Consider the following 24,490-nt stretch of genomic DNA (forward strand, 5'->3'; position numbering starts at 1 on the left):
AACGAAATCAACACCCAATCTGCGTTTGCTGTGTCGTTGACGTCACTTCCTCCTCTCTAGTTTCCTGGGAGTCCAAAAAGCGCAACATAGCACCCCAGGACTCCATTTCCGGGACGCATTGACTCAGGTCAACACTTTCCTTTATGCGATGGGCAGAGAGGCGGAGAAGGTTCTCTCCTCGCTCAACTTAACCGAAGATGAGCTTATCGATTACTATGTAGTCAAGGCCAAATTCGACACCCACTTCATTCCTCGGGTGAACATCATCCTCGAGCGAGCCAAATTCAACTCGAGAAAGCAAGAAGCGGGCGAGGCACTGGAGGTCTTCATCACGGCCCTACATAGACTGGCGGATACTTGCGAGTATGGCTCTCTGCGGGACGAGCTCATCCGAGATCGCATCGTGGTAGGACTGCTCGACACAAAACTCAGTGAGAAACTCCAGCTGGACGCTCAACTTACATTGGAAAAAGCGACCACGACAGCACGATCTTCGGAGACAGTTAAGGCGTATCCACACGACGGACCGAATTGCTGTTTTGGTCCGCGGGCCGCGCATCACGTGATCTTTCGTCACCGTTCTTTGAGGTCCGCCGGCGGTCCGCGGCCCGCGCTTCTGAGAAATGCAAAGCGACTTTCTCGCCCGGACCTTGGCGGCGGACCGCGGAGTTTTTAGTATAATTGAAGCGCTAAGTCTGACAACGAGCTGACTTTTGTTGTTTGGATTGGAATCCAAAGCCAAAGTCGTTCTCTTTTGGCGCCAACTGTTGAAGACGAAGAGGTGGAACCTTTTGTTGTGCGGCGATGCAACTTTTTACTTCATCGCACTCGTGGAGCAATTCCCCGCTCTGTGGGACAATAGCCGCGACGACTACTCAAATAATCATCTAAAGATGTCCCCATGGCTTTTTCGGTTCACTTAAGTCCTCCTCGTCCTCAATAGTCAACGCCAGGACCACCGCAGCCAAACGTCTCTTTCATTCAACCTCCATCTTGGCTCCTTACAAATAGCCTCAGAGCAGCTCGTTGCATCCGATTGGCGGAGTTGTGAGGTCGAGGGTTAGACCGGCCCGTTCGCTCTGTTGTCTGCTCTTTTGGTCCGCCGTGTGGATGCTCATGGCAGCCGGGCGGCCCGGGGGCCGCGTATCACGTGATCAACCGGTCCGCGGCCCTGTCCGTCGTGTGGATACACCTTTAAGCGGCAACAGTCAGAGCTGCGCTGCGCAAAGACTGGAAGCGACGTCCTCGAAGAACTTAAAAGACATCCGCAAACAAAAAGCGTAAACAAAGATACCCAACGTCAGAGCACGTCGCAAAACCAAGGACGTCCTAACAGTTCAACGTGGACATGCCGATGGTGTGGCAGTTCGCAGAAGCACACCCAGCTTCAATGCGCTGCGAGAGGCAAGAAGTGTAACGCCTGCAAAAAGCTAGGCCACCTCGAGAGCGTCTGTTTTCCGAAGTATGCGATAGAAAATCGAAAATCACAAGCACATCGGCAGAGACTAAATGAAGTCTTCCTTGGTGAGCTGGTACACTCAAGAAACGGGAGCCCCTGGTTCATCACAGCTAAAGTGAACGACCGGGAAGTAACGTTCAAGTTGGATACAGGAGCGAACGTCACGGCTGTCCCTCCTAGCGTGTGCGACGCGACAACCTTGGCAGCGCTGGAGCCAACAGAGACGCATCTTTTTGAAGCCGGACACTCTCCACTCAGCACACTCGGCAGGTTCAAGGCAACTATAACCTGGAGGGGGCGAACAACCAGAGAGACGATCTACGTAACCGACCGGCTGAGATACCCTCTGCTTGGACGAACGGCTATTCAAGCCCTTGAGGTGCTGCCAAGCTTACAGGAAGTCAACGCTGACAGCAACATAGAGTACGATCAACAACTGCACGCTAAGTACCCATCGCTTTTCCAGGGACTGGGGAAAATGAACGTCCAGTACAAGATTACCTCCACCCGGACGCTAAGCCGTTTGCAATCACCTACGCGCGACGGGTGCCCTTTCCGCTTGTACCCAACGTAGAAAAGGAACTACAACGCACGCAAGACATGGACGTGATCGAACCAGTCGACCACGCCACAGCCTGGTGCGCCCCCATGGTGGTTGCCAAAAAGCAAGATAACTCTCTCCGGATCTGCGTGGACTACACTCACTCAATCCGCAGCTGGTGCGGGAGCGCATCATCATGTCCACGGTAGAACAGACCCTGGCAAGGCTTGCAGGAGCTACGGTATTTAGCAAACTAGATGCCAATTCCGGTTACTGGCAAGCACCACTAGCTCCGGATTCAAGAGAACTAACAACCTTCATCACACCAGTGGGGCGTTTTCAGTTTAAGAGACTCCCGTTTGGAATCGCGACGGCGCCAGAATTCTTCAAGCGGGAGATGCTGAGGATTCTAGAAGGAATCCCGGGGCATGTTTGTCACATGGATGACATTCTAGTTTTCGGCCGCGACAAAACAGAGCACGACAGAATCTCGAGGTGGTTCTCCGCCGCCTCCGTGACACCGGAGTGACCTTGAACCCCGCAAAGTGCGAGTTCGCCAAAAATCGCGTCAGGTTTCTGGGCCACATCCTGGACTGCAGAGGCATCGCGGCAGAACCGAAGAAAACGAAAGCGATTGTCAAGACGTCGGCACCGGAAATCATGGCAGAGCTACAATCGTTTTTAGGCATTGTAAACCACCTCGGCAAGTTTCTACCTGACATCGCGGACAAGACTAAGCCACTTAGGGCCGGTTGCACCAACGTCGCTTAACGCAAAGCGGAGCTTAGCCGGGAACTTAAGCTTAGTTTCGGTTTCGTTCGGTTGCACCAAACTCGCTTATCGCTAAACCTAGCACTAAACTACGCTTAACTTAAGCGCCCAACATTGGGCGCTTTGCTTCTGGTTGTTTCTTAATCCTGGATTAGAAACATGGCGGCTGGTTTGTCACGGTCGACGCGGTGGACGAAATTGGTTGTGCAAAGTGTTTTAGGCTACATCAGCGTGAAAGTCTCGACAAAATGACTTTCGATTGTGACAAGGATGCAAAATATTGTCGCGTGAAGTGTTGATCGACCCCTGTTTTCAAGTTGGCTCTCCACTTTCAGGGCGTGTTAGCCCTAACCGAGAAACGTACGGAGCTGTGGGGCTCACGTCTGTATTCCCGTTGGTTCTTCTGTCAACGAGCTTATTCGTATGCACTTACTAATTTTCGCATAGCTGTAACGTATTGTTATTTACCACCTTGTTTATCTACACTTGCAGCGCGTATCCTTCAATCTGATCAGCGCGTTGAATAGTGGCAGTACATGATCTCGGCGATCAGCTGATTGTCGACACCTCTGCCGTTTGCATTAGATTGCGGCGCTTTTAAAGGGACCATGAAATGATTTTAAAATCGAGTTTCATCCACCGCACGTCGTAAAAGGTGTGAAAAGAAACACAAAAACACAAAAATAGGGAGCCAAAAAAATTATTTGCTATAGAACTTTTAAAAGATAACTGGACTCTTTTGCGCCTTCCTTCCTTCGCCTCTTCACTACGATGCATCCGCGGAAATGGAGCACGTCAGCCAAATCCAGGTCGCCTATTGGGTAAGAGCCTACCTCACCAGCACCGCGATTGTAAACAATAAATAGCCGGCGAATGTTTCCTAAAAGTTTTGTTAAATAATATTCAGATCCACATTTTGTAGCATAATTAGAGATGTGTGGCGAAAATTGCCAAATTTGATAATGCTGAGAGCCAAGCGCCATCTATCGTGTGGTAAACGAAGCAACTACTGCGTGCGCAGTAGGGCAGGACCGACAGTTACTTGGGTGGCGGCGACCACGACCAACTGACGAACGTTTATTTTCTTTGTTTTCCTTCCTCTCAAAACTCTGACTGACTGAACGTTTATTTTTCTACGTGTTCTTCCCGCGCGTGCCGACTTCAAGCAGCAAGAAAACAGTACTTAAAACAGACCACGACGAACAAGAACGCTGGATCCACCGACTCCGACGAAGCGTATAGGCCTAGCAGGCATTCCGACTCGGCGCTGCGTTGCTTCGTCGCAAGACCGTCTGCCTACGATCGGCTGGCGTGCTAAATGGAATATGCCCGCGCGACCCTTGTGGACCCTTCCCGTATTATAGTTTGATCACTGACCTCAATTCTAGATTAAGAGGTGAGGTCAATCTCTTCCCCTTGTTTTCCGAGGCAGTGTTGACGAACACTCGTCGAAAAGGGACTCTCGTCGATTCTATCTTCTTGTTTTGTGTGATATAGAGTTGAAATAAACGCCGTATGGATTACCTTCGTAACACGGTATGTACACTTTGTTATTGGTATGCCATTTTTATTCTGACAGACTGCACGTCACTGTCGAGCTATAACAGTTCGTGGGAGGTATACGTACAACCCCGGTCCAACCTTTCTTTGCCGAGTGTCGCGTCAGTATCGAGTTGCAGTCGTAAAAGAACGGTCCCGAAGCGCTTACAAACAGCGCGAATACAAGACTTCCATCAAGCGCGCGCGTCCGCTCCGAGTGTAAACATTATTTACGTGGCTCTTGCTGACACTCGTAGTTCAAACGTATCTTTTTTAACGTCGGCTCGCTCCTGCATCTCCGAGGCCGCGAAAAACGCCATCTACGTCGCTTTGCAAACGACTGACACGGGCCGGCCCTTCTGCCAACAATGACGGGGTGGTTGACTTCTGGAGTCTTCACCGGAAGACTCGCTGCACTTCCCAACAGGCATACCGGCGTATGGGACTAGTCCCATGCTGTCGCTGTAGCGCAACATATCTCATTGAATTTCGCTCAGCTGCGATGCGGCGATGAGAGGCGCCGATTCAGGAAATACGTCGGTGACATCAGCGCAGTAAAACCTACTGGCGCACCCCAACTCGTTGCCGCTAACACTCCCATTCTCCTACTGCCGAGAGAACTTCCGGTTCCGGAAACGGCCTACGTCACGGCTTCTTTTGCGGTCAGTTGGAGAGAATGAAAAAGTCGATATTTCAATAATTTTTTGTGTAGAAGTTAATAAACCGAGACGAAAACGGATGCCTGTTCGGCATTCAGTGAACATTGACGGTTTAATGTAAAAGTTATCTGGAAAAAGTAAAAAGGTCATTTCATGGTCCCTTTAAGTAATAAAACAGCGAAAATTCAATTTCTTTCGTTTTCTGAGTTTTGAGACAATCTTGAGTGAATTTTCCTTATCTCGCGAGTAGAATCTTGGCTTCAGAAAACTGTATCGTTCCATAACTGTACCTTTTTTGGTGATCGCATTTTTTTTATATACTTTGCTTTATATCTTTCATTCGTTTCCCGAGAACGAGATACTGTTGTTTCCGAGTTGTGCTCTGTGATGGTGTTTTCCCTTTACTTTTGTCGTTTGTTGTCATTGTGACGATGGTCGAGACTATATACCGGAACACGTTTTCAATAAAATTCAGTTGAAAGTTGCGCCTTGTTGTGTCCTCCGTAACTTTTTTGGTGATCGCGATTTTTTAGGAATATTTTGCTTTATATCTTTCATTCGTGGCGACGACAAATCGTAACGACTACTATGTTAGATTCGTGCATTGCTGTATCGGGGCATGCTGGGGCAGGTGATGCGAAGAGACGACCGTTCTTATCGGCACGATGTGATGTACTAGTGGGAGTTTTTTTTTTTTTTTTCTGAACTCGACAATGTGAAACTGAAGTCCGTTTGAGGCTGCAGCGGATGTTCAACGACGGTACAGTGCAGTTCTGTCACCTTGCTGATAGCAACGAGTACCGTCGATGCAAGGTCTCGTGACCTGACCTCTCGACGACTTCTATTCGACGATTTCCGGGCATTTTCGCAGCTGCCGTGGCGAGTTCGTCACTGTTTTTAACTTGATCGGTCTCAGGCTTGACTTGGTTTTAGTAGTCATCTTACCTGCCTACTTATATCCATGATGTTTTGTTTTCAGCGATGTAGCGAGTAGAGTGTCCTTCTCGCGTTCGGTGAGATTTGGGGCCCCCGATGGCTCCTTCGCCTCAAAATGTGAGCACGGAAACTACTACCACTGTCAAAATATCCTGTTATCAACCGATATCAAACACACAATCAAAGATGTAAAGAGCATTCGTGTTTATTTGAAGCTTTGACTTCTGTTATTGAAAGTTAAACGGAAAAATGATTGAATTTGGAGACCTTTAATTTGTTACTCACCGAAGAAATAGAGCGAAAAGCAGACGCCGACGACAACTACTACTGCAGTTTTTTTTTGTTTTTTGTTTACATCGCGTGATTCCTCTCCGCCAATCGTATTCGTCGCTCTGAGCGTTCCCTAGTTTGCTCTGTTTGTCCCTAGATTCCCTACGCAAATCCAGCGTTTAGCCAGGGGCGCGTCTGTAAAGCCGGCTTAACGTTGGTGCAACCGGAATTTAAACCCGTGCTTACCTAAGCTCGGTTTAGCGCGCTAAGCCGGCTTAGGAAAGTGCCGCTTTGGGTTAAGGTAAGCGGCGTTGGTGCAACCGGCCCTTAGAGATCTACTACATCAGGATGCAAGCTGGCTCTGGAGTCAGCCTCAAGAAAAAGCATTCTCCGAGGTCAAAGGTCTCCTGTGCAAGACTCCTGTCCTAACCTTCTATAAACCAGGAGCGCACCTGATGTTATCGACAGACGCTTCTTCGTATGGACTGGGGGCTGTCCTACTCCAAGAGGAGCAGAACGGCAACAGACGCCCCATCGCATACGCGTCGAGAGCCATGACGCCGAAAGAACAAAGGTACGCCCAAGTCGAAAAGGAGGCTTTGGCCGTCGTCTGGGCGTGTGTTCATTTTAGAACCTACTTGGTAGGACAAGTATTTCACGTCGAGACAGACCATAAGCCCCTGGTACCGCTGTTATCGACAAAACGTCTCGACGAAATGACACTGAGGCTACAGGGGCTAAGAATGCGCATCTTCGAGTTCCACTTCGCTATCTCTCACGTACCAGGCGAGAAGATGTACACAGCGGACATCTTGTCCAGGACGCCGCTAACAACGACAGACAACTCTACGGTCACACCGAGGGACGCAAACAAGAGTGAAACATTCGTTCAAGAGTACGAGATGCTGACAGTGGAGCTTCTTCCAGCATCTTCTTTTTTGGAAAGGCTGAGGACTGAACTGCCCAGAGACACTAGTACGGCGAAAGTTATGGAATACTGCCAAAAACAGTGATCCGAGACGGACATGCTTCCTCCAAACTTAAAGAAGTTCGCCAGTCTCGCAACAGACCTTTCGTTTGTGCGAGGTCTACTAATGCGGAACGAGAGGCTGGTTATCCCCCCCCCCTCCCCCCCCCCCCCCCCCCCCCCCGGTCTGCAAGGAGAGGTCCTAGAAAGAATACACTGTGGACATCAAGGTGTCGTCCGAGGCCGTGCAAGAGTGAGGGATTCTGTCTGTTGGCCCGGGGTCAGCACAAAAATACAAGAATACGTAAGTCGCTGCCCTACATGCCAGCAATATCGACGAGCTCCTACGGACCACCTACTTCAAACTCCACTACCCGATCGCCCGTGGCAAGAAATCGGAACGGACCTATTCCAGCTGGGAGGGAAGATGTATGTAGTCATCGTCGACTACTACTCGAAGTTCTTCGAGCTTGAGGAACTTCCATGAACGACAACGGAAGACTTAACCAAAGTCTTCACTCAAGTTTTCGCAAGACATGGATGTCCGGAAGTTATACGCTCAGACAACGGTCCCCAGTTTGGATCGAGCGAGTTCCGGCGATTCCCGAACCATTGGGGAGCCCAACTGGTGACTTCTAGTCCTTATTACCCCCAGAGCAACGGGGAGGCCGAAAGAGCGGTACAACCTGCGAAGAACCTGCTGACGAAATCATCAGATGCGGCGCAAGCTCTTCTGGCACACCGGACTACCCCAGGGCTTGAAGGTTTCTCCCCTGCAGAGCTTCTGATGGGACAGTAGCTCCGTTCAACACTTCCGTGTGCGCCAACTACGCTGAGACCTCACTGGCACCACTCGAAGAGGTATCGACAACGGTACCAGGTTTGTAAGACGAGAGAGGCGCCTGACTATAACAGACGCCATAGGACGAGAGACTGCCAGGTGCTACCCCCAACTCGGCTGTCTGGATCCACGCGGGTGCGGCTTCGCAGGGAATGATACAAGGCCAAACAGGACAGCCTAGGTCTTACCCCGTGGAAACGGAACAAGGGACAGTACGACGCACCCGGCACCATCTTCTGCCCGCGAGCTCCGAGATGGAAGCGGCCGGTCAACTGGACAACGACCTTTCAGCAACCGTAACCCGGAGTGGCCGAATTTCGCGTCCTCCAACTCGTTATGGACATTAATGCTTAAAGGGGGAGGTGTCATATAAGTGGGAACGCATCTTGCGTTATATGGCACAAGTACTAGCTGGCTTTGTTGACTGACAGATGAGCGTGACTCGGGTAGAGCGGGACTGATGCGCGTGTACGGCTGCGATGCGCGCGTGTGGGCTCGATGTTTTGGTTGTTCGATAAAGGCTACCGGCGTAGCTGGTGTTCTCTTGCGGCTCCTGCCTTTGGTCCTCTTGACTCGACCCGACTCGGTACACGACAACTCTGAAGCGTAGCTCATATAATGACACTATTCATGCCCTTGTTCAATGAGCTTGTAATACCTGAAAGGGCCGTGGGTTCCACAAGCCACTACCTATTGACGCCTGCCTCTTCCTCATCGTTCCCGCTAGTGCCACTAAATTAGCTAAGCTTCAGAGTAGCGACACTTGGCCATGATGTGAATTAAAATCATGGCTGCCAGTTATCTGAAGCTTTATCTGAAATCACAGGAAACGCTTTTTCGTTCTCCACAAATGTTTAAACAGTTCGCGACAAAGCAAACCAATATTACATCAGCCCACTAACACCGAATACAATGCTGAGGAAGTCGCACTTTTGAATCATGACGATCGGCAGTCGCGTCTGCTCTGCACAAGCCCCAAATTCGTGGCGCCTACAACAATGTAGGAAAACGGAGTGCCGATACTCCAAACGCAGCTCATTTAGCGGCTCTAGTTCCCGCAAACCTCCTTTCCCCTGACTGAAACTGAAACTAAATATGAATGATACACCAGTATTATAGCTTACTTAGTTATAACCAACTACACATAATGAGCGTAGGAAGCGGCCTGGTAAGAGAAACGCGGGTTCTATGTGTGACCGTTTTAACCGTCTCAGAAGAGAGAACGCCAGCTTGCGCTGGTTTCAAAAACGCGATCCAAAGAAAAGAGACGGCACGCTGTGTTCTTTGTGATTGAGCGTCTAATTCATAATCAGGCACATTTGAACATTGACGATGGACCTCGATCGTTTCGAGGTAATGTAACGTAATAACATTATATAAATAATAAACAGAATGAAGGATTGAATAACTCAATTTTTCAATTCACGGATTGTGCTATAGCGGTAGCATATAGACCCCTTTCAAAATACTGCCCTCTATTGGCAGCTGTGAAATCCCTGCGCAATGGCGGACTAAAGCCGCAACGTCACAGCACACTTTATGCGTTTGGTTGAAGCAGAAGAAAAAACAGACCGCTAGAAAAAGGCGATGAGCGCAGTGACGTTGCACTTTCGACGCTGTCTGACTGGCTCGTCGACTCCTAGCATTGACTGCGCTCTGACGTTTGCTATCTTATGGAATGACTTGTACGTGTCACGATGTGTGTTGTTCCGCCATTGTGCAGGGATTTCGTCCTTCTAATAATCGGCAGGGGAATTTCGAAAGGGGTCTATTGTACTTACTGTTGATGAAGAGCAATATGAGTTGCCGAGGTAATGATTAAATGATGAGGCTCTATAAGGACGACGATAGTTGTAGATATCGAACCAAGACGTACAGTGCCAGACTTGTTTCAAGTATCGTGTAGCCAAAGACTTTTCTTCATCCGCAACAGAATATGGTAGAATCAATGAGGATGCGGCTTTACAACTGTACGTGGAACATGAAAACTGCACTGTGCGAAAGTGCGGCTTATTCCTTATTATGAAGGACAGATTTCTAGCACCATGCCCTGAACACTGCTTGGAACAAATGGCCTCGTTGAGGTGAAGTGTCCCCGTTCCCAAAGATTCGTATAGCCTACCGAAACCCCAAAAGAGTATGAGGCGAAAAATAAAAAAAGAGCCTTGTGTGTAAGGTCCAAATCACCACCATAGCCCCTGCTACCAAATAGAAGGGCAGTTACACAATACACGAAGAGAGTTTTGTGATTTCGTTATATTTACACTCAAGGGCATTGATATTCAATCCAACGAATTCAGAGGATGACACCCTCCGGTCAAACAACATAGAGCCTTTTCTACTCAAGTTTTACATAAAAGGCCGGATTTCCGCTGAATTTCCTAACGTAGACGAGTTGTCCGATCGAATAAACTGCCATTACTCTCGATCTGGGAATCTCTCGATTTTCTTTCGTAGACCATAGTGTCATGAGATCGAGGGGTATGGCTTTTTGTCCGCCGAACATTGCTTCGGGGGGAGTTTTTCTCGGGGAAGATGAGACGGTCGCGTGCTGCCGGAACAAGAACCTGGCCATTCTTCACTGAACTGCTTCTTCGGTAAGCTTCAAGAGGGCTTTCTTCGTTTCAAACAACATCTGTTCTGCTTGCCCAATAGTTGCAGGATGGTGTGGTGCACTAATGTGGTGCCTGATGCCGTTTTTATTTTTCTCTAAAACTGGTTTCTTTTATTTCAAAGAAGATTCGGCGCGGCTATCGGAGAAATGTATTTTCGGTAGGCCAAAAGTAGCGAACAGAGAGCGTAGAACGTCAATGACGCGTTTGGATGTCATGGCATGCATTGTGTAAACTTCCAGTCACAGTACGCATCGACCATGACTTCGCAGATGCGAATACGTTTCGCCACCACAGACTAAAAAGTGGATCGTTTTCAGTTACTGTTCATGATGGCGCTGGACTCGAGAAAGACTTCCAGTTTTTCCGCAAAGTTAGCCCAGGTGCCAACACTTTTGTTAAAAGCGGTAAGTGCTCGAAACTTCGACAACGTCGGTAGCGACATGCTGTGCTTGACGCTTACCATTCGCTAATAAGAAATTTGCTTGTTCGTCTGGCACGAGTCGTCAGATATCAGGTCATCACCGCAACTCCATCTCCCGACAAAACAGGTCTTCATTTTCCGCGTGTCCATTGTTAGCAATCGTGTGAGCTTATAAATTCACGAACGCTCATCACTTGCCGTCGCTAAACGCCGCTCAATCATAGCGTCTTCATTGCAAATAAACGTCTTCCTATTTATACTGATGCTTTTCATCATATTCCTCATAAGCTGTACTTACAACATTATGTCCGTCGGTACTTCCGAAATTATTGCAACGGCGTTTGTTTTGTGGGAACTATAATGCAACAACCTTAGCAACATCTTCTGGATCCCGTGAAACACAATATTTCGAGACGTCATTTTCAGTCGTCATTACAATGGTGAGGTAAGTACCGTAAATCGCGAACCAGTTTACTAGACGTCCCTTCCACTGGTTTCTTGAAAGATTGAGTCTACTTAGGGTGCATTCCTGCAGAAGAATTTTTTATTGAAGGAATATTGACACGTCAATCAACAATTGATTCCTTCTCGGTAAAATTTATCGCGAAAGCCCGTTGCAACCGCCGAACCACATCTCCCTATATCAGAGAACAGTTATTACCCAGCCTGACATTCTCGCATACATGAGTTCGCTTAGAGCCACTCTTTATGGCAGCGTAGCTGCCAGAGTAGCGCCACGCTTTTCCCTGTGCCGCCTCTCACCGTGATTGGTCACACGCGGTACCATAGCAACGAGCTGGCTCGGTTTTCTTAACAACCGAGTAAATACTCGTTATGTGACCTCGCAAGAGCCGTGATGTCACCGGTAAGATCGCAGCGCTCAGAGCTGGTGGATACGAGTTTGTTCGGTGCGCGGTAGTCGTTATGTGCCGCTGCTTGCCGACGATTTCGGACCTCTTCGTGCTCTCTGATGCGGGTATAACGTGAACATCAGAAAGAATCAGACTTTGTACCTTTTCCATGCAAGATCATTCTGGATATCAGCACCTGTGCGACAGCATCAGTCATATCGCTGTAGCGGTGCTCGGGTTCCTGGATGTGGTCGAGGATCGATAAGACATTTTGCATGCAATTTTCACATACTCCTAGCCTTGTTTGGGCGTTGGAATGTCTGAGAATCAATGCGAATTGTATGCGTCGCATGTTGAACCTTGGGGAAGTTGTTTCAGTCCCAGTTAACCGCGTAATCACAAACTTTTAGCGAGGAAGCTCCTGCGATCTTTACGTTTTGTACTAATCAACGATCTTACGATATAGCTTTTAGGATAACATTTGCGCATTTTCTAGCTTCTTTGGAATGTTGGAATTCCTGAGTAATAAAACGAAAGGTATACGTCTTGTGTAGGGCCTAGGGGAAGTTGTTTCAGCCCTCGGTCACCGAATAATCACAGCAACTTTAAGCGAAGAATCGCCTGCGACTTTTAACCTTTTGTACTAATCGACGATTTTACGAATTGGCAGTTCTGAAGACTTTGATAAACGTCCTTTCGTCGCAATAGCTTGCATTTAATCGCAGGTTGTTGTTGTTGTTTTTTTTTTGTTTTTTTTTTCAAGTGACAAGCTGGCTTTTGCTCAAATGACGTATATGAATTGACCTGCTTTATAAGAATGCATCAACACATACAATTAAATTTATATGCTCAGAGGTGTGTCCGTTTTTGTAATTAAAAAGTTACAGAGAATTATTTTTTACGGGTATAATATTTATTTTTTTGTAGCTTGGCCCGTTTTGTACTCATTAATGTCCGTGTGCCATGATGCTGTCATCATGTGTGTATGGTTCTAAACATCCTCTTTGCAAAGCCTACAATAGCTAAAATGACGTGAGCCGACCCCAGCTCACGCATTTTACACAAAAACTGCGTCACTCGGACGTATGCGCTCGACAACAATCAATTCGTCGATGAATATTTGAATTCGCGTTCGTGGCCGATGAGTCCACATGAGTGCACTTGCGAATGACAAGTTTTATGGTGTGCTTAAAAAGCACGGTGGAAGCTTGGGGTCATCGCACCGGTGCCCTAGCATGTCACGACCACGTGATTCCACTGTTCCCTTTTGAGTTGAGGATTAAAGCTAAGGAAGAAGAAGTTAAAGAATCATTTTATGGTCCCTTTAACACGGGTATGCGTGCTACAGCAGATAAAAATATTGACATTTTGCAGGCCGGTAAACTTCCGGACGACCACCTGGCCTGTCGGCAAGAACACCTCATATCCGGCGTCCGTCTCTTTTGATGGCGTTAACAATCCTCTGTAGACCACCGTGCTGTCCTTCTTGGTTGAACCCCGTCGACTGTTCATCGCCCAAAACGAGGGTGATACCGTGTCAACGTCGCTCCTCGCCAATCGATGTGAAAATCTCATCTTGAATGGATGATTGGGTCTTGAAGAAGTATGGTGCTAAGCATACATTTTCTTACTATGGGGCAGTCGAGCAGCAGTCATGTCCCAAGGCAATCATCCTGTCGTGGCCGGCGTAATCGGATTTTGTTCCATAGAAGCGAAGTCCGAAAGTACAAGGACGGTACGTTCGTCCCACGAAGTGGCCGCCATCCCGGCGGCGCGGAAAACCACTCGCCTTGTCCGTGCACGCTGCAAATCGTCTCATTTCACAGGAGAAACGGGCACCGCTCCTCTAGAGCCACTCTATATGGCAGCGTAGCTGCCAGAGTAGCGACACGACGCAAAATTATCTAGATGCACGACGTCAGAAGCGCTGATAGTGATCTCCATTTTGGGCCTGGAAGGTTGCCATGGTAACCGTGCTTCTAGCGACGCCGGGTGGCAACCTTTGTAGTCTAGCTGATATCTCCATTCGTTCATTGAAAAGTGGTATAAGACGCTTGGCATCGCGGTACGGCAAGAACCTCTGGAGGAACGGTGCCTGTTTTTTTCTGAAAAGTGAGACGATTTGCAGCCCGGAGACTGTCGGGCACGAGAGCTGCTATGGCATTGTACGTGGACGGACAAGGCGAGCGGTTTTCGGCGCCGCCGGGATGGCGGCCGCTTCGTGGGACGAACGCACCGTCCTAGTACTTTCAGACTTCGCTTCGATGGAACAAAATCCGATTGCGCCGGCCACGACAGGACGATTCACTCGGAACATGACTGCTGCTCGACTGCCCCATAGTAAGCGAGTAGATATGTTTAGCATCATACTTCTTCAAGACCCGATCATCCCTTCAAGATGAGATTTTCTCACCGACCGGTGAGGAGCGGCGTCGACGGGGTTCAACCAAGAAGGACGGCATGGTGGTCTCTAGAGAACTGTTGACGCCATCAAAAGAGACGGACGCCGGATATGAGGTGTTCTTGCGGACAAGCCAAATGGTCTTCGGAAGTTTACCGGCATTCAAAAAGTCAATATTTTTATCTGGTGTAGCACACATATCCGTGTTAAAGGGGCCACGAAATTATTTTTAAACTTCTTCTTCCTCACCTGTAATCCTCAACTCAGAAGAGAACTGTGAAATCACGCAGTCGTGACATGCTAGGACACCGGTGCGATGACCCCAAGCTTTCACCGTGCTTTTTAAGCACACCGTAGAACTTGGCATTCGCAAGTGATGATAAGCTTTGTCAGGACACTCTTTGGCCAGGAACGCGAATTCAAATATCTATGGACGAATTGATTTCTGACGAGCGCATACATCCGAGCGACACATTTTTCGTGTCCAATCCGTGAGTTGGGGTCGGCTGACGTCATTTCGGTCTTTGTAGGCATTGTACAGAGGATATTTAGAACCATACACACATGATGATAACGTCATAGCACACTGACATTAAGGAGCACAAAACGGGCCCAGCTACAGAAAATAAATATTACACTCGTAAGAAAGAAATACGTCTGTAACTTGTTAATTACAAAGACGAACACACCTCTGAGCATCTAAGTTTAATAGTATGTGTTGATGCATTGTCATATAGCAGGACATTTCATACACGTCACTTGAGCAAACGCCAGTTTTTCACTTGAAAAACAAACCAAAAAACACTGCGATCAAATCCAAGCTATTGCAACGAAAGCAAGTTATATCAAAAGCTTCAGAACTGCCACTTCGTAAAATTGGCGATTAGTTAAAAAGGTTAAAGATAGCAGGAGCTTCCTCGCTGAAAAATGCTGTGATTATTCGGTGACCCAGGGCTGAAACAATTTTCCCTAGGCCCTACACGCGCCGTATACCTTTCGTTATGATTCTAAGAAATTCAGACTTTCAAAGGAAGCTAGAAAAATGCGAAAATTTTATCCCAAAAGCTATGTGGAGCGCAAGTTCGTCTGCTTCTTTTTACAGGGGCTGTGGTGACGTCAGAACGCCGAGATCTGAGTGACTCCGATCGAAGGATAGTGAGTAGACCTAAAAGCAAGCTGCATTGAGGTCTACCCACTATTCCTTATTCAGAACCAATCAGAGCTCGGCATTCTGACGTCACCACAACCCCTACTAAAAGAAGCAGACGAACTTGCGCTGCGCATATCGTAAAATCGTTGATTAGTATACTTGGGAGTTGTGTGAATATTTATACAGCGTGTAGTTGGTCAGCCATTTCAAAGTTGCGACGAGTCACTCGCTGTAGATGAGCAATTTAGCCAATGCAGTATAACCGCTAGCCTGGCCGGGGTCTATAGGTCTTTAACGTGCACCACGCAGTAGTGACACACAACCGCACGCCGGTATGATGCTCATCCAGATCGAAACGGGCAGGGGTGGGGATTAAACCCAGGTTCAATGCTTCATTAGTACAAAACGCAAACATCGCAAAAGCTTCCTCGCTAAAAGTTTGTGATTATGCGGTTATTTGGGGCAAAAACAAATTCCCCAAGGCCCAACATGCGACGCATAGATTTCGCATGGATTCTCAGGCACTCCACCGTTCAAATAAAGCTAAGAGAATGCGAAAATTGCATGCTAAATGTCTTATCGATCCTCAAACACATCCGGAAACCCGAGCACCGCTAAGGCGATATTAATGATGCTGTCGCACAGGTGCTAATATCCAGAGCGATCTTGCACAGAAAGGGTATAAAGTATCATTCTTTCAGATCTTCACGTTATACCTACGTCAGAAAGCACGAAGAAGACCTAAATCGTCGACAAGCTGCGGCACATCACGACTAAGGGTCCCGAACAAACTCGCATCCACCAGCTCTGGGCGCTGCCATCTTACCGATGACATCACGGCTCTTGAGAGGTCACGTGACGAGTCGTCACTCGGTTGTTACGGAAACCGAGCCAGCTCAGCTCGTTGCTATGGTACCGCTTGTGACCAATCGCGGTGAGAGGCGGCACAGGGAAAAGCGTGGCGCTACTCTGGCAGCTACGCTGCCATATCGAGTGGCTCTACGCTCCTCCAGAGCCCCGTGACGTACCGCCATGCAAAGCGTCTTTTAGGACTTTTACCACTTTTCAATTAACGAATAGAGATATCAACTAGATAAAGGCTGCCGCCCGGCGTCACTAGCAATACGGTTACCATAGAAGCCTCCCAGGCCCAAAATGGAGATCACTAGGCGCTTCTGACGTCGTGCATCTAGATAATTTTGCGTCGTGTCGCTACTCTGGCAGCTACGCTGCCATATAGACCCAAGCAGCACATTACGACCGGCTCAAGCTTGAGCCAGACTGGGTAGCCGGGGAAGTTTCACTGGGCCTAGATTGTTTTGCCCCATGGCGCTAGGCAGCCCCATCCTGGTATGCCAGTCTGGCGACCACCAGCAGTTCTCTGTGTAGCCATGGACTGGCTCACCGCTGGAATTATGGCCTGGGCCAGGCGGAAAGCTCAGTGGTACCCCAAACTTGGCTCTTTATTGTACATACAGCATGGGCCAGGTTAGTGGCCGGGTGGTCAGCCAAGCTTGGCTAGACAATAGAAATTCACCATGCAGTTAAACCAGTTTAACAGGTCATATTGACAACACACGTCGTAAATTAATAAAATTCAATTTATTTCGACAAAAAATTGCACACTGCAGGCTGCAAAAATAAACATAAAAAAACATATGTACAATGCAAAAAATATTGGCATGATATTATTCATGTGTCCCAGGCGGTGTGCGAGATTCTCCACATCTTCTGGAGTGTCGGGGTTCCTGTGGTTGCTAACATAGTACCCCAAGGCATCGGAAAAATGAATAAACATCAGTAATTAGAACCACGGCAGATTTATTTGCACCCGTCGGTTCTAAAACAGTATGTAACTAATGCAAAAAATAAAAAGAATATGCACTATCATAAACAGTATGAGAGGGAATATGGAAGCGTGCGCCAATCGTACATGTGGTGCCAGTTTCGCGGCAATTAAGTAGAAACCGCATCTAAGCGATTTGACGAGCCACGAGACAAGCGACGACGATCCGCTTCACTGTCGTTCGGTCACTCGCGCGACGCGGCAAACCGCATGAAAGCGACGGGAGGAAGCGCCCAAGGGAATGAGCGACGATTTCTAGAAAACCAAAAACCGAGCGATGCGACAAGCGACCGTGGGAAATCTCCGCCACTCGTCACTGACTCTCGTCGCTCGCTTAATCGCTTACATGCGGTTCAGCCTTTACGTTGCATAGCGGACGACAGACTAGGAAGGCAGGAAGGGGCAACAACAGCAGGATCCTCTACCACAGCGGTTAACCACTGCGGTAGAGGATCTCTGAAGCTAAATGTATACACTGGCGGTTGTATTATTAGCATGGCTGTTCCAAATGGGGTTGCAAAAAGGTTCGGTTTCACATGGTCCTGATTATGAAAATGAATCCAAATGGTCGAGCCTGCTTACCTGGCTCGCTGGCGCCGAGACAGAGACAGCCATTGCCCGCGCTGCAATGAGGACGGAGCGAATTCCGAACACGCCGTTCTGGGATGCAGCCATTTCGCCCACGAGTGAGGGGAACTCAGGCGGAGGACGTCATCAGCCACAGGAACCATCGGCAGAGGCAGCACTCAAGGCACCGGCAAACTATCTTATTCAAACACAGCAACTTGTAACGCTTGGGAGAAGAGCGTGTTGGTTTTGGTCATGGATGAAGAAAGAATAAAACCTTTCAAACAGCTCGCTGTTTGAAAGGTTACTCGTCTGTTGAATTTTTAAAATCCGAGATAACCCTACCACCCTGACTTGCACTTCGCGTTTCTTTTCTTTCCTTTCCTTCTCTCCCCCTTCCTTCCCTACTCCTACTGGGTATAGACGGCTGCTCGCTGTTTGAAAGGTTACTCGTCTGTTGCTAGTTGAAAGATGTGGTTGTGTTGTCCCTGTTTTAATTGTTTTATTCTTTCTTCATCCACAACTTGTAACCTCCCCGAGCAGAACAGCAGAGTTCGCGCCAGTAACGCCGAATCCGGTTTTCTTTCTTTTTCTTTTTTGGTTTTCGGAATTGCGCCGCCGCCGTCTCAAAACTGGCGCTTCGAGCGGACGCGAGGGCCGCGCTGATTGGCCCGCGCACTCCCTGTCCTTGCACGTCAGCAGCTTTCCTCTTTCAAGGCATCCGCGCTGCGCGCGGGGAGACCGCATCATCTCCGGTCCCGGGGCACTGGCGCATTCCAGGCGCCTGATTCATCTGGAGGGTGCGGGATCTTTGTCGCGCTTTTCCAACTTCACGTGGGAGGCACCCCGCCTCGGGCACTTGCGCTTGAAGCGGCTTCTCCGTCCAAGCCAGGGTAGATAAAAGCCGCGGTAAAAAGCGGGAAAGTTATAAAGTTCGAGTTCGACCAATTTGGATAGTTTTATTTCCAATTTGTCCGGTTCAATTTCACTAGAACCAGTTCATTTCGGGTTTGGCCTGTTCATATCCAAACTGTTTTCAAATAGTTTTGTTTTTCTTTTTCAATGGGGAAAACGTGCCCTTTTTTATGTCTCTAGCTAAAACAGACTTCGTGCACTCAAACGTCGCTTTCTAGTGCGAGGGCTCTTACCCCAAAGCACCAAAAATATGTTAAGAGAACGCTCATACGAATTAAAAGAAAAATGGAAGAAGTTAGACGAACTATAGAGTAAGAGTGGCTTTCAGCGGGAATTATGGGCCCGATAAAATACGAGCTTGAGCCACGGATCATTGCATAGCGGCAATTCCCTGGCATTCCTTGGCTCACCCTATCTAGATCTGGCAACATGCCCAAATATTGGCTGTTGCTTGTGTTGAGCGGACCAGGAAATTCCTGCGAACTACCATGGAACCCCAAAGCTTGGCAGAGGCATCGCTACCCTGGCCATCTCTGACCGAGCAAAATCAATAGACAGCCAGGGTACATCAAATACTGGCAGCGGCCTGTTTACACTGGCCATCAATGACCAAGGAAATTGATTGGTCAACCAGGAGAGACGTTCCCTGGCGGTTCCGTGGCTTTCTGGAGCAAGGAAAGACTGTGAAACGCCAGGCTGGCATACAGACGTAAATGGCTGGGCAGTCGTGGCCAAGCTATCACAACTAAGTGCCAACCCTGGCCCCAGCTAAACCAAGCAAGTGTGCTACCTGGGGAGTGTCTCTAAGTTTGCTGGGCCACGCTATTAAGCCAGCTGAACACAGCTGGCAGCGGCACGAGCAAGGCCATGATCGGAACGTGATGGTGCTTGAGCCATCTCACCGTAAACCAATATTTCGGCCACCTCACGGGTGCGTGTTGCCATCTATTCAAGATGGCTGCCGTGGCACCGCAGCCTTAAGTCACCCCCTGCTGAGAGCGTTTTGACCGGTTAAATTGCACACGTATTTGCAACGTACATTTCACACCATCGAGATTGCAGATCTCGCAGCCTATGAATGTGAGCTCGTTCGGAGCATGCGCAGTGAACAGCGCACTCAAAAATAGCGTCCATTGAATACACCCTCTATTCGTGGCGAGATGTTTGGCTGGCGCCCTTCTATGGTTCCCTCTTCTGACATCCTTGGGAACAAGTTCGATTGTGTTCGTAATGAGCATGGTGGAAGCTTGAAATAATTGCGCTCTGAACCTACACTGCCAACACCGTCAACATTGAAGTTCTTACGTTACTATGAGAAATCGTTTGCTGACGTCATAGTCAGCACTCGGCCAATCGTGGCCGACCGACCACTGCGACGCTTTCGATCGCTCAAGTCGCCAACAGTAGTTTTGATGACAGACCTTTAATACTAAAGGAAACGCCGAAAAATCTGGCGATGCTTTGAACTCGCTAACAGTGTCGCGAAGTGTATTTACATTTGTGTATTAGTTAGAAAATACACCAAAAAAGAAACGCTTGACTGTTGGCATAGCACTTTATTTATACACAATAGCTTGATAATTAATTATAATTAACATTAAAACCCAATTTTCCCATTTTGATTCCAGACTTACGCCTCAAGATCTACACAGCCAAATGCACATCCTTCAAACAAGGAGTTTGTCTTTCTCAACTGTTCAAAACAGCCTTATTTTGGCACAAGTATCTCTGCACTAAATTCTGTATGACCTCCGAGTGCGACAGCGTCGGTTCTCTTCTAGCGGGCCACATACGTTTTTTTGTGGCTGCTTCCATCACAAAGAAAGGTATCTGAATAAAATAAAAAGGACTGGGCACTGTCATGGCCTCATTAATATAGTGCATCCATAACTTTGTCCTGTAATATTTCCAGTAAAGTTCGGCATTGTCTAAGATCTTTTGAAAGGTGGCCGTCACGATGGCTATCAAAGAATTCAACATAGCGACGAGCATGATAACTTGATAGGTACAGTACATCAGGGATCCAAGAAATTGGGTCAAGTCATGTGTGTTAATTGAGCCGTCGTTCCGATTTGACACGACAACATCAGACTGTTCTTCCGAAGCTACCCCCAACATTCTAATAAACAATGTTTTCATAGATTGCGAAAAGGATATGAAAGCACGGCTTTGCGTGACTTCGTCACCGTTTTCCTCTTTTCGTTTCATGCCAGCATAAGGCTCGTACATTCGGGTGAGTCCAAACGCAAAGGCAAGCATAATGCCCACACAAAAGAAAAGAAATCGAACAATTTCGATGATCATGCTCGAAATAGAAACCTGTAGGGGCCCCAACTTGGCGCTTTCTTGGAGAAACCACACAAGCTTGAACACGCTCAAGACTGAAGATACGGCGAACAGTCCCTCGTGCACCAAAGTACTGTCGGTGCTTGGCCACTCGTTTCTTTTTGGCATGTCTCCTCCACTTGGATCTTGAGATACCTCGACCCACGCCACAAGCCAGAAGACGAAGGTAAGTATAAAGAAAGACAACATGGTGATGTCGTACCAAGTCCAGAGGCTCTTGAAGTAGCGACTGGATCCCTTGGCGCAGCAATGCACGATCTCCTCGCCGATGTATCCGATAACCCAGATAACGATGAGCCATTCCAGTCCGGTGTTTGGCGGTCCCCTCGACATCCGGGCTCTGTCCAGCGTAATCTCGAGATAAACAAAAACGACAAAAAGTATGCGGCCTGCGAAGGCATGTAGGTACTTGCTCACCGGACTCGTCCAGTGTTTCGTCACTTTCGTGTTCGGCCTTAACTTCACCCAGAGCGCAATGAGAGGCAGGGTCAGGAAGCGGGCGACACCATGACCAACTTTGCTGACAAGAGGTAGTCGGCTCCAGGCTTGAAACTCTCCTTCCCACTCGAGACGTAGAACTTGTTGTACGTAGCTATGCGTGACGAACTCCTTCTGGTAGAGCTCGAGAGCCAAAATGATACGGGGGAATGTGAGGTGTCCTATATCTCCGTCAAGACCAGCCTTCCGCTCCATCAGGGTTTGTACCTCCTCCCCTGTTCGACATTGATCCAGCAGCGCCCTGACAAAAGCACGCAGTTTATTTATCTCCTCCTCGTACGCCATCTTGAACTCTTCTTCTACGCTCGACGCGTTTTCCATGTGTTTCGCGTACATGAAGGCGTCTAGGAAGGGGTCGGCAGACACCTGAAGTAGGTAGTGTGGACTTGAGATGGCCTTGAAAGCGTTGAGGTTCCGTGTAGATGTGTTTACGTCACTCGCGCGAGTCGACTTGATGCACTTTGAGCACATGCAAGAAGCCATGTGTGGCGGATCTACGGTTATCCCTCGCTTCAAGAAGAATCGTATAAGATCCCAATCATTCATTTGCGCTGCCAAAATAACAGGGCTGATGTCGACTGTGAAAGAAGGGCTGGATGCGTAACCACGTTTCCCGCAGCCCTCTTCCGTCTTGCTGCGTTCGCCGAGAAGGAACTCTGTCATTGCGATATCACCGGTCTGGACAGCATGAAGAAGCGCATCCATGAGCCGTACTCCCTTGGATACCAAGAAACGAGCCATTGGCAAGTCTTTCTTGTGTATGGCGGCGTGCAGCGCCGTGTACCCCTGACAGTTAACGGCGTCTTTGTTGAGTTTCTTATGAGCGTCCAAAAACTCCTGGAGCTCGCTGATGCGACCTGCCTGGACAAGCTCGAAGTATCGTACCTCGTCACTTTCAAGTTCCGGTAGTTGCGGCACTGCGTCACCTTGTCCGTCGGCTTCACTCATGGAGAGCGATGATTCAACAAGCCGAGCTTCGGCCTCTACTTCGGTAACGCCAGCAACTGCGTGCATAAGTTTTTTTCTGGTTGAGTTGTCATTTTTTGCCTCGGGAGAAATGTTTAGTTGTACCACAGCAGGAGCCTTTCCTTTGTCGGGGCTCGTCTCTGGTTTCCCGAGCAGAACCTTCGGTGACTTGGGGCTCTTCTCTTTTTTGGCTGACTTGGGTCCGGTTGCAGTGGTCGGCGTCTTGGGGTTCTTTTTTTTATTCGGCGTCTTCGAGCTTTCTTCCTGTGTTTTTAATAAAAGCTTTCGCTTCGAATCACTCTTTTTGTTTTCCTCGAGAGGAATGTTAGAGCTCGTAGCGTCAGGTTCACTCATTTTGGGAGGACTGTTCGGTTTCATGGCGCAATTTCTGCCTATCTCGGAAGGAAGATGTGGGTTCACTTATCTTGGAAGGAATATTAGGGTACACTTATCTGGGGGAAAATCTCTTGGTTCGCACATTTGGTAGAATACCGGGCCATAGCTTCCTTATCCGCGTGCTTGAAGATACACATCATCCTCTTTCTTTAGTGCCAAAAAAAGAAGTGAGAAGTAACGGCCGGCGCTTACCGCAGCACAAACTTACAACTCGTAAATACTCTGCGTAAAAACTCTTTTTATATAACAAAAAAACATTCCATACCCCGCTCCACTGGGAACCCCGCCTTTTTTTTTCTTATGTCGTTGTATTAGAGGTTATGGCGGGCAAACGCATGTTCGTGTTCCATAGATTCACGAGCGACCATAAATGATTTTCCAGCGAGAGGCTCGTACTAGCGCTTGTTGCGTGCGGCCGCATGCTTTGTAGAAACACAAAGAACCGTTGATTTCCGAGAAAAAGTGATTCGTACGCAGTCTGCTCCTGTGTGCCATGAACACCTGGCTGACTTAGCGAAGACAATCCACTAGGTTTTGCGATATGTAGTCATGCATGTGGTTACAGTTTTGATTTTGATTTGATTTGATTTATTTTGCACAGATCAGGCACGTACACGGCAGCGTGCAAGGCGAAGCAGAGAGGTTAAAACCCTTACGCCTGTGCGCCTGCTTGCCTGCCGCCGTGTACATAAGAGTCACAAAATGACGTCCACAAAACTAAGATAAGATGCGACAAGCAAATAAAATAATGACAATGAAGCTAAATACAGGGTGAGAAAGCTGAAAGTTTGCGCCAGTTTAGATTAGAGCACAGTTCACACCCGCAACCGAGTAGGACGGAGAGAGGCAAGACCGGCCCCCAAGCCCCCCGCGACGCCCTAAGACCAGCTCCGCAGCAGTGCGTCCGGTCCCAAGACGTCGCAAGAGGCCCAAAAGGCCCAGCCCCACCCCTCCTCCGTCCCACTCCACCGCAAGTGCGCGAGCGGCGCCTAACCCTGACTCGAAGACATTTGTCCTGCGAAGACTCTACAGAGAGCCTGGGACTCCTCAGGCTCCCTGGGCAAAGGACTACGGGCAGCCAATGGCATGGACAAAAAGTCCCTGATAGCCGCAGGCAACAATGATTCACTGTGTCGCAGAGTCCTGCCACGGAGTGGTTGAGGCTGCCCGGTCCTTTTGCTGACACGTACGAGGGCGGACAGTCTGTTGCCAGGAAGTGACCCGTCGAGCAGATGGCACAGCACTCGGACCCGCGAAATTCTTCGCCTCTGGTCGAGAGGACGCCAGCCAAGGACCTTCAACCTCGCGGGGTACGATATATCAGCATGGCCTGAGATCCGAGCACAGATGATGCGTGATGCACGACGCTGTACACTTTCTAGGCGGTCGAGGAGGTGTTGTTGAGGAGGCGACCACACTGCGCAGCAGTATTCTAACGAGGGTAGGACCAGGGCAGTATAAAGTGTGCGCAGTGCCGCCGGTCCACTCGGCCTTGTCACTCGAGAAACAAAACCCAAAGTCCTCCGGGCAGTTGC

At 48.6% G+C, this 24,490-nt stretch overlaps 1 protein-coding gene across 1 annotated transcript; it reads right to left on the reverse strand.

The window, feature by feature from the left end:
- Positions 1-20,438: 20,438 nt before the first annotated feature.
- LOC120846404 (short transient receptor potential channel 4-like) lies at positions 20,439-22,937 on the reverse strand. Its single transcript, XM_040218142.1, has one exon. The coding sequence runs from the start codon at positions 22,935-22,937 to the stop codon at positions 20,439-20,441; it is 2,499 nt and encodes an 832-aa protein (XP_040074076.1).
- Positions 22,938-24,490: the final 1,553 nt, after the last annotated feature.

Source organism: Ixodes scapularis, unplaced genomic scaffold (genome assembly GCF_016920785.2).
Source record: "Ixodes scapularis isolate PalLabHiFi unplaced genomic scaffold, ASM1692078v2 PGA_scaffold0__279_contigs__length_252992795, whole genome shotgun sequence".
In the NCBI taxonomy this organism is placed as follows: domain Eukaryota; kingdom Metazoa; phylum Arthropoda; class Arachnida; order Ixodida; family Ixodidae; genus Ixodes; species Ixodes scapularis.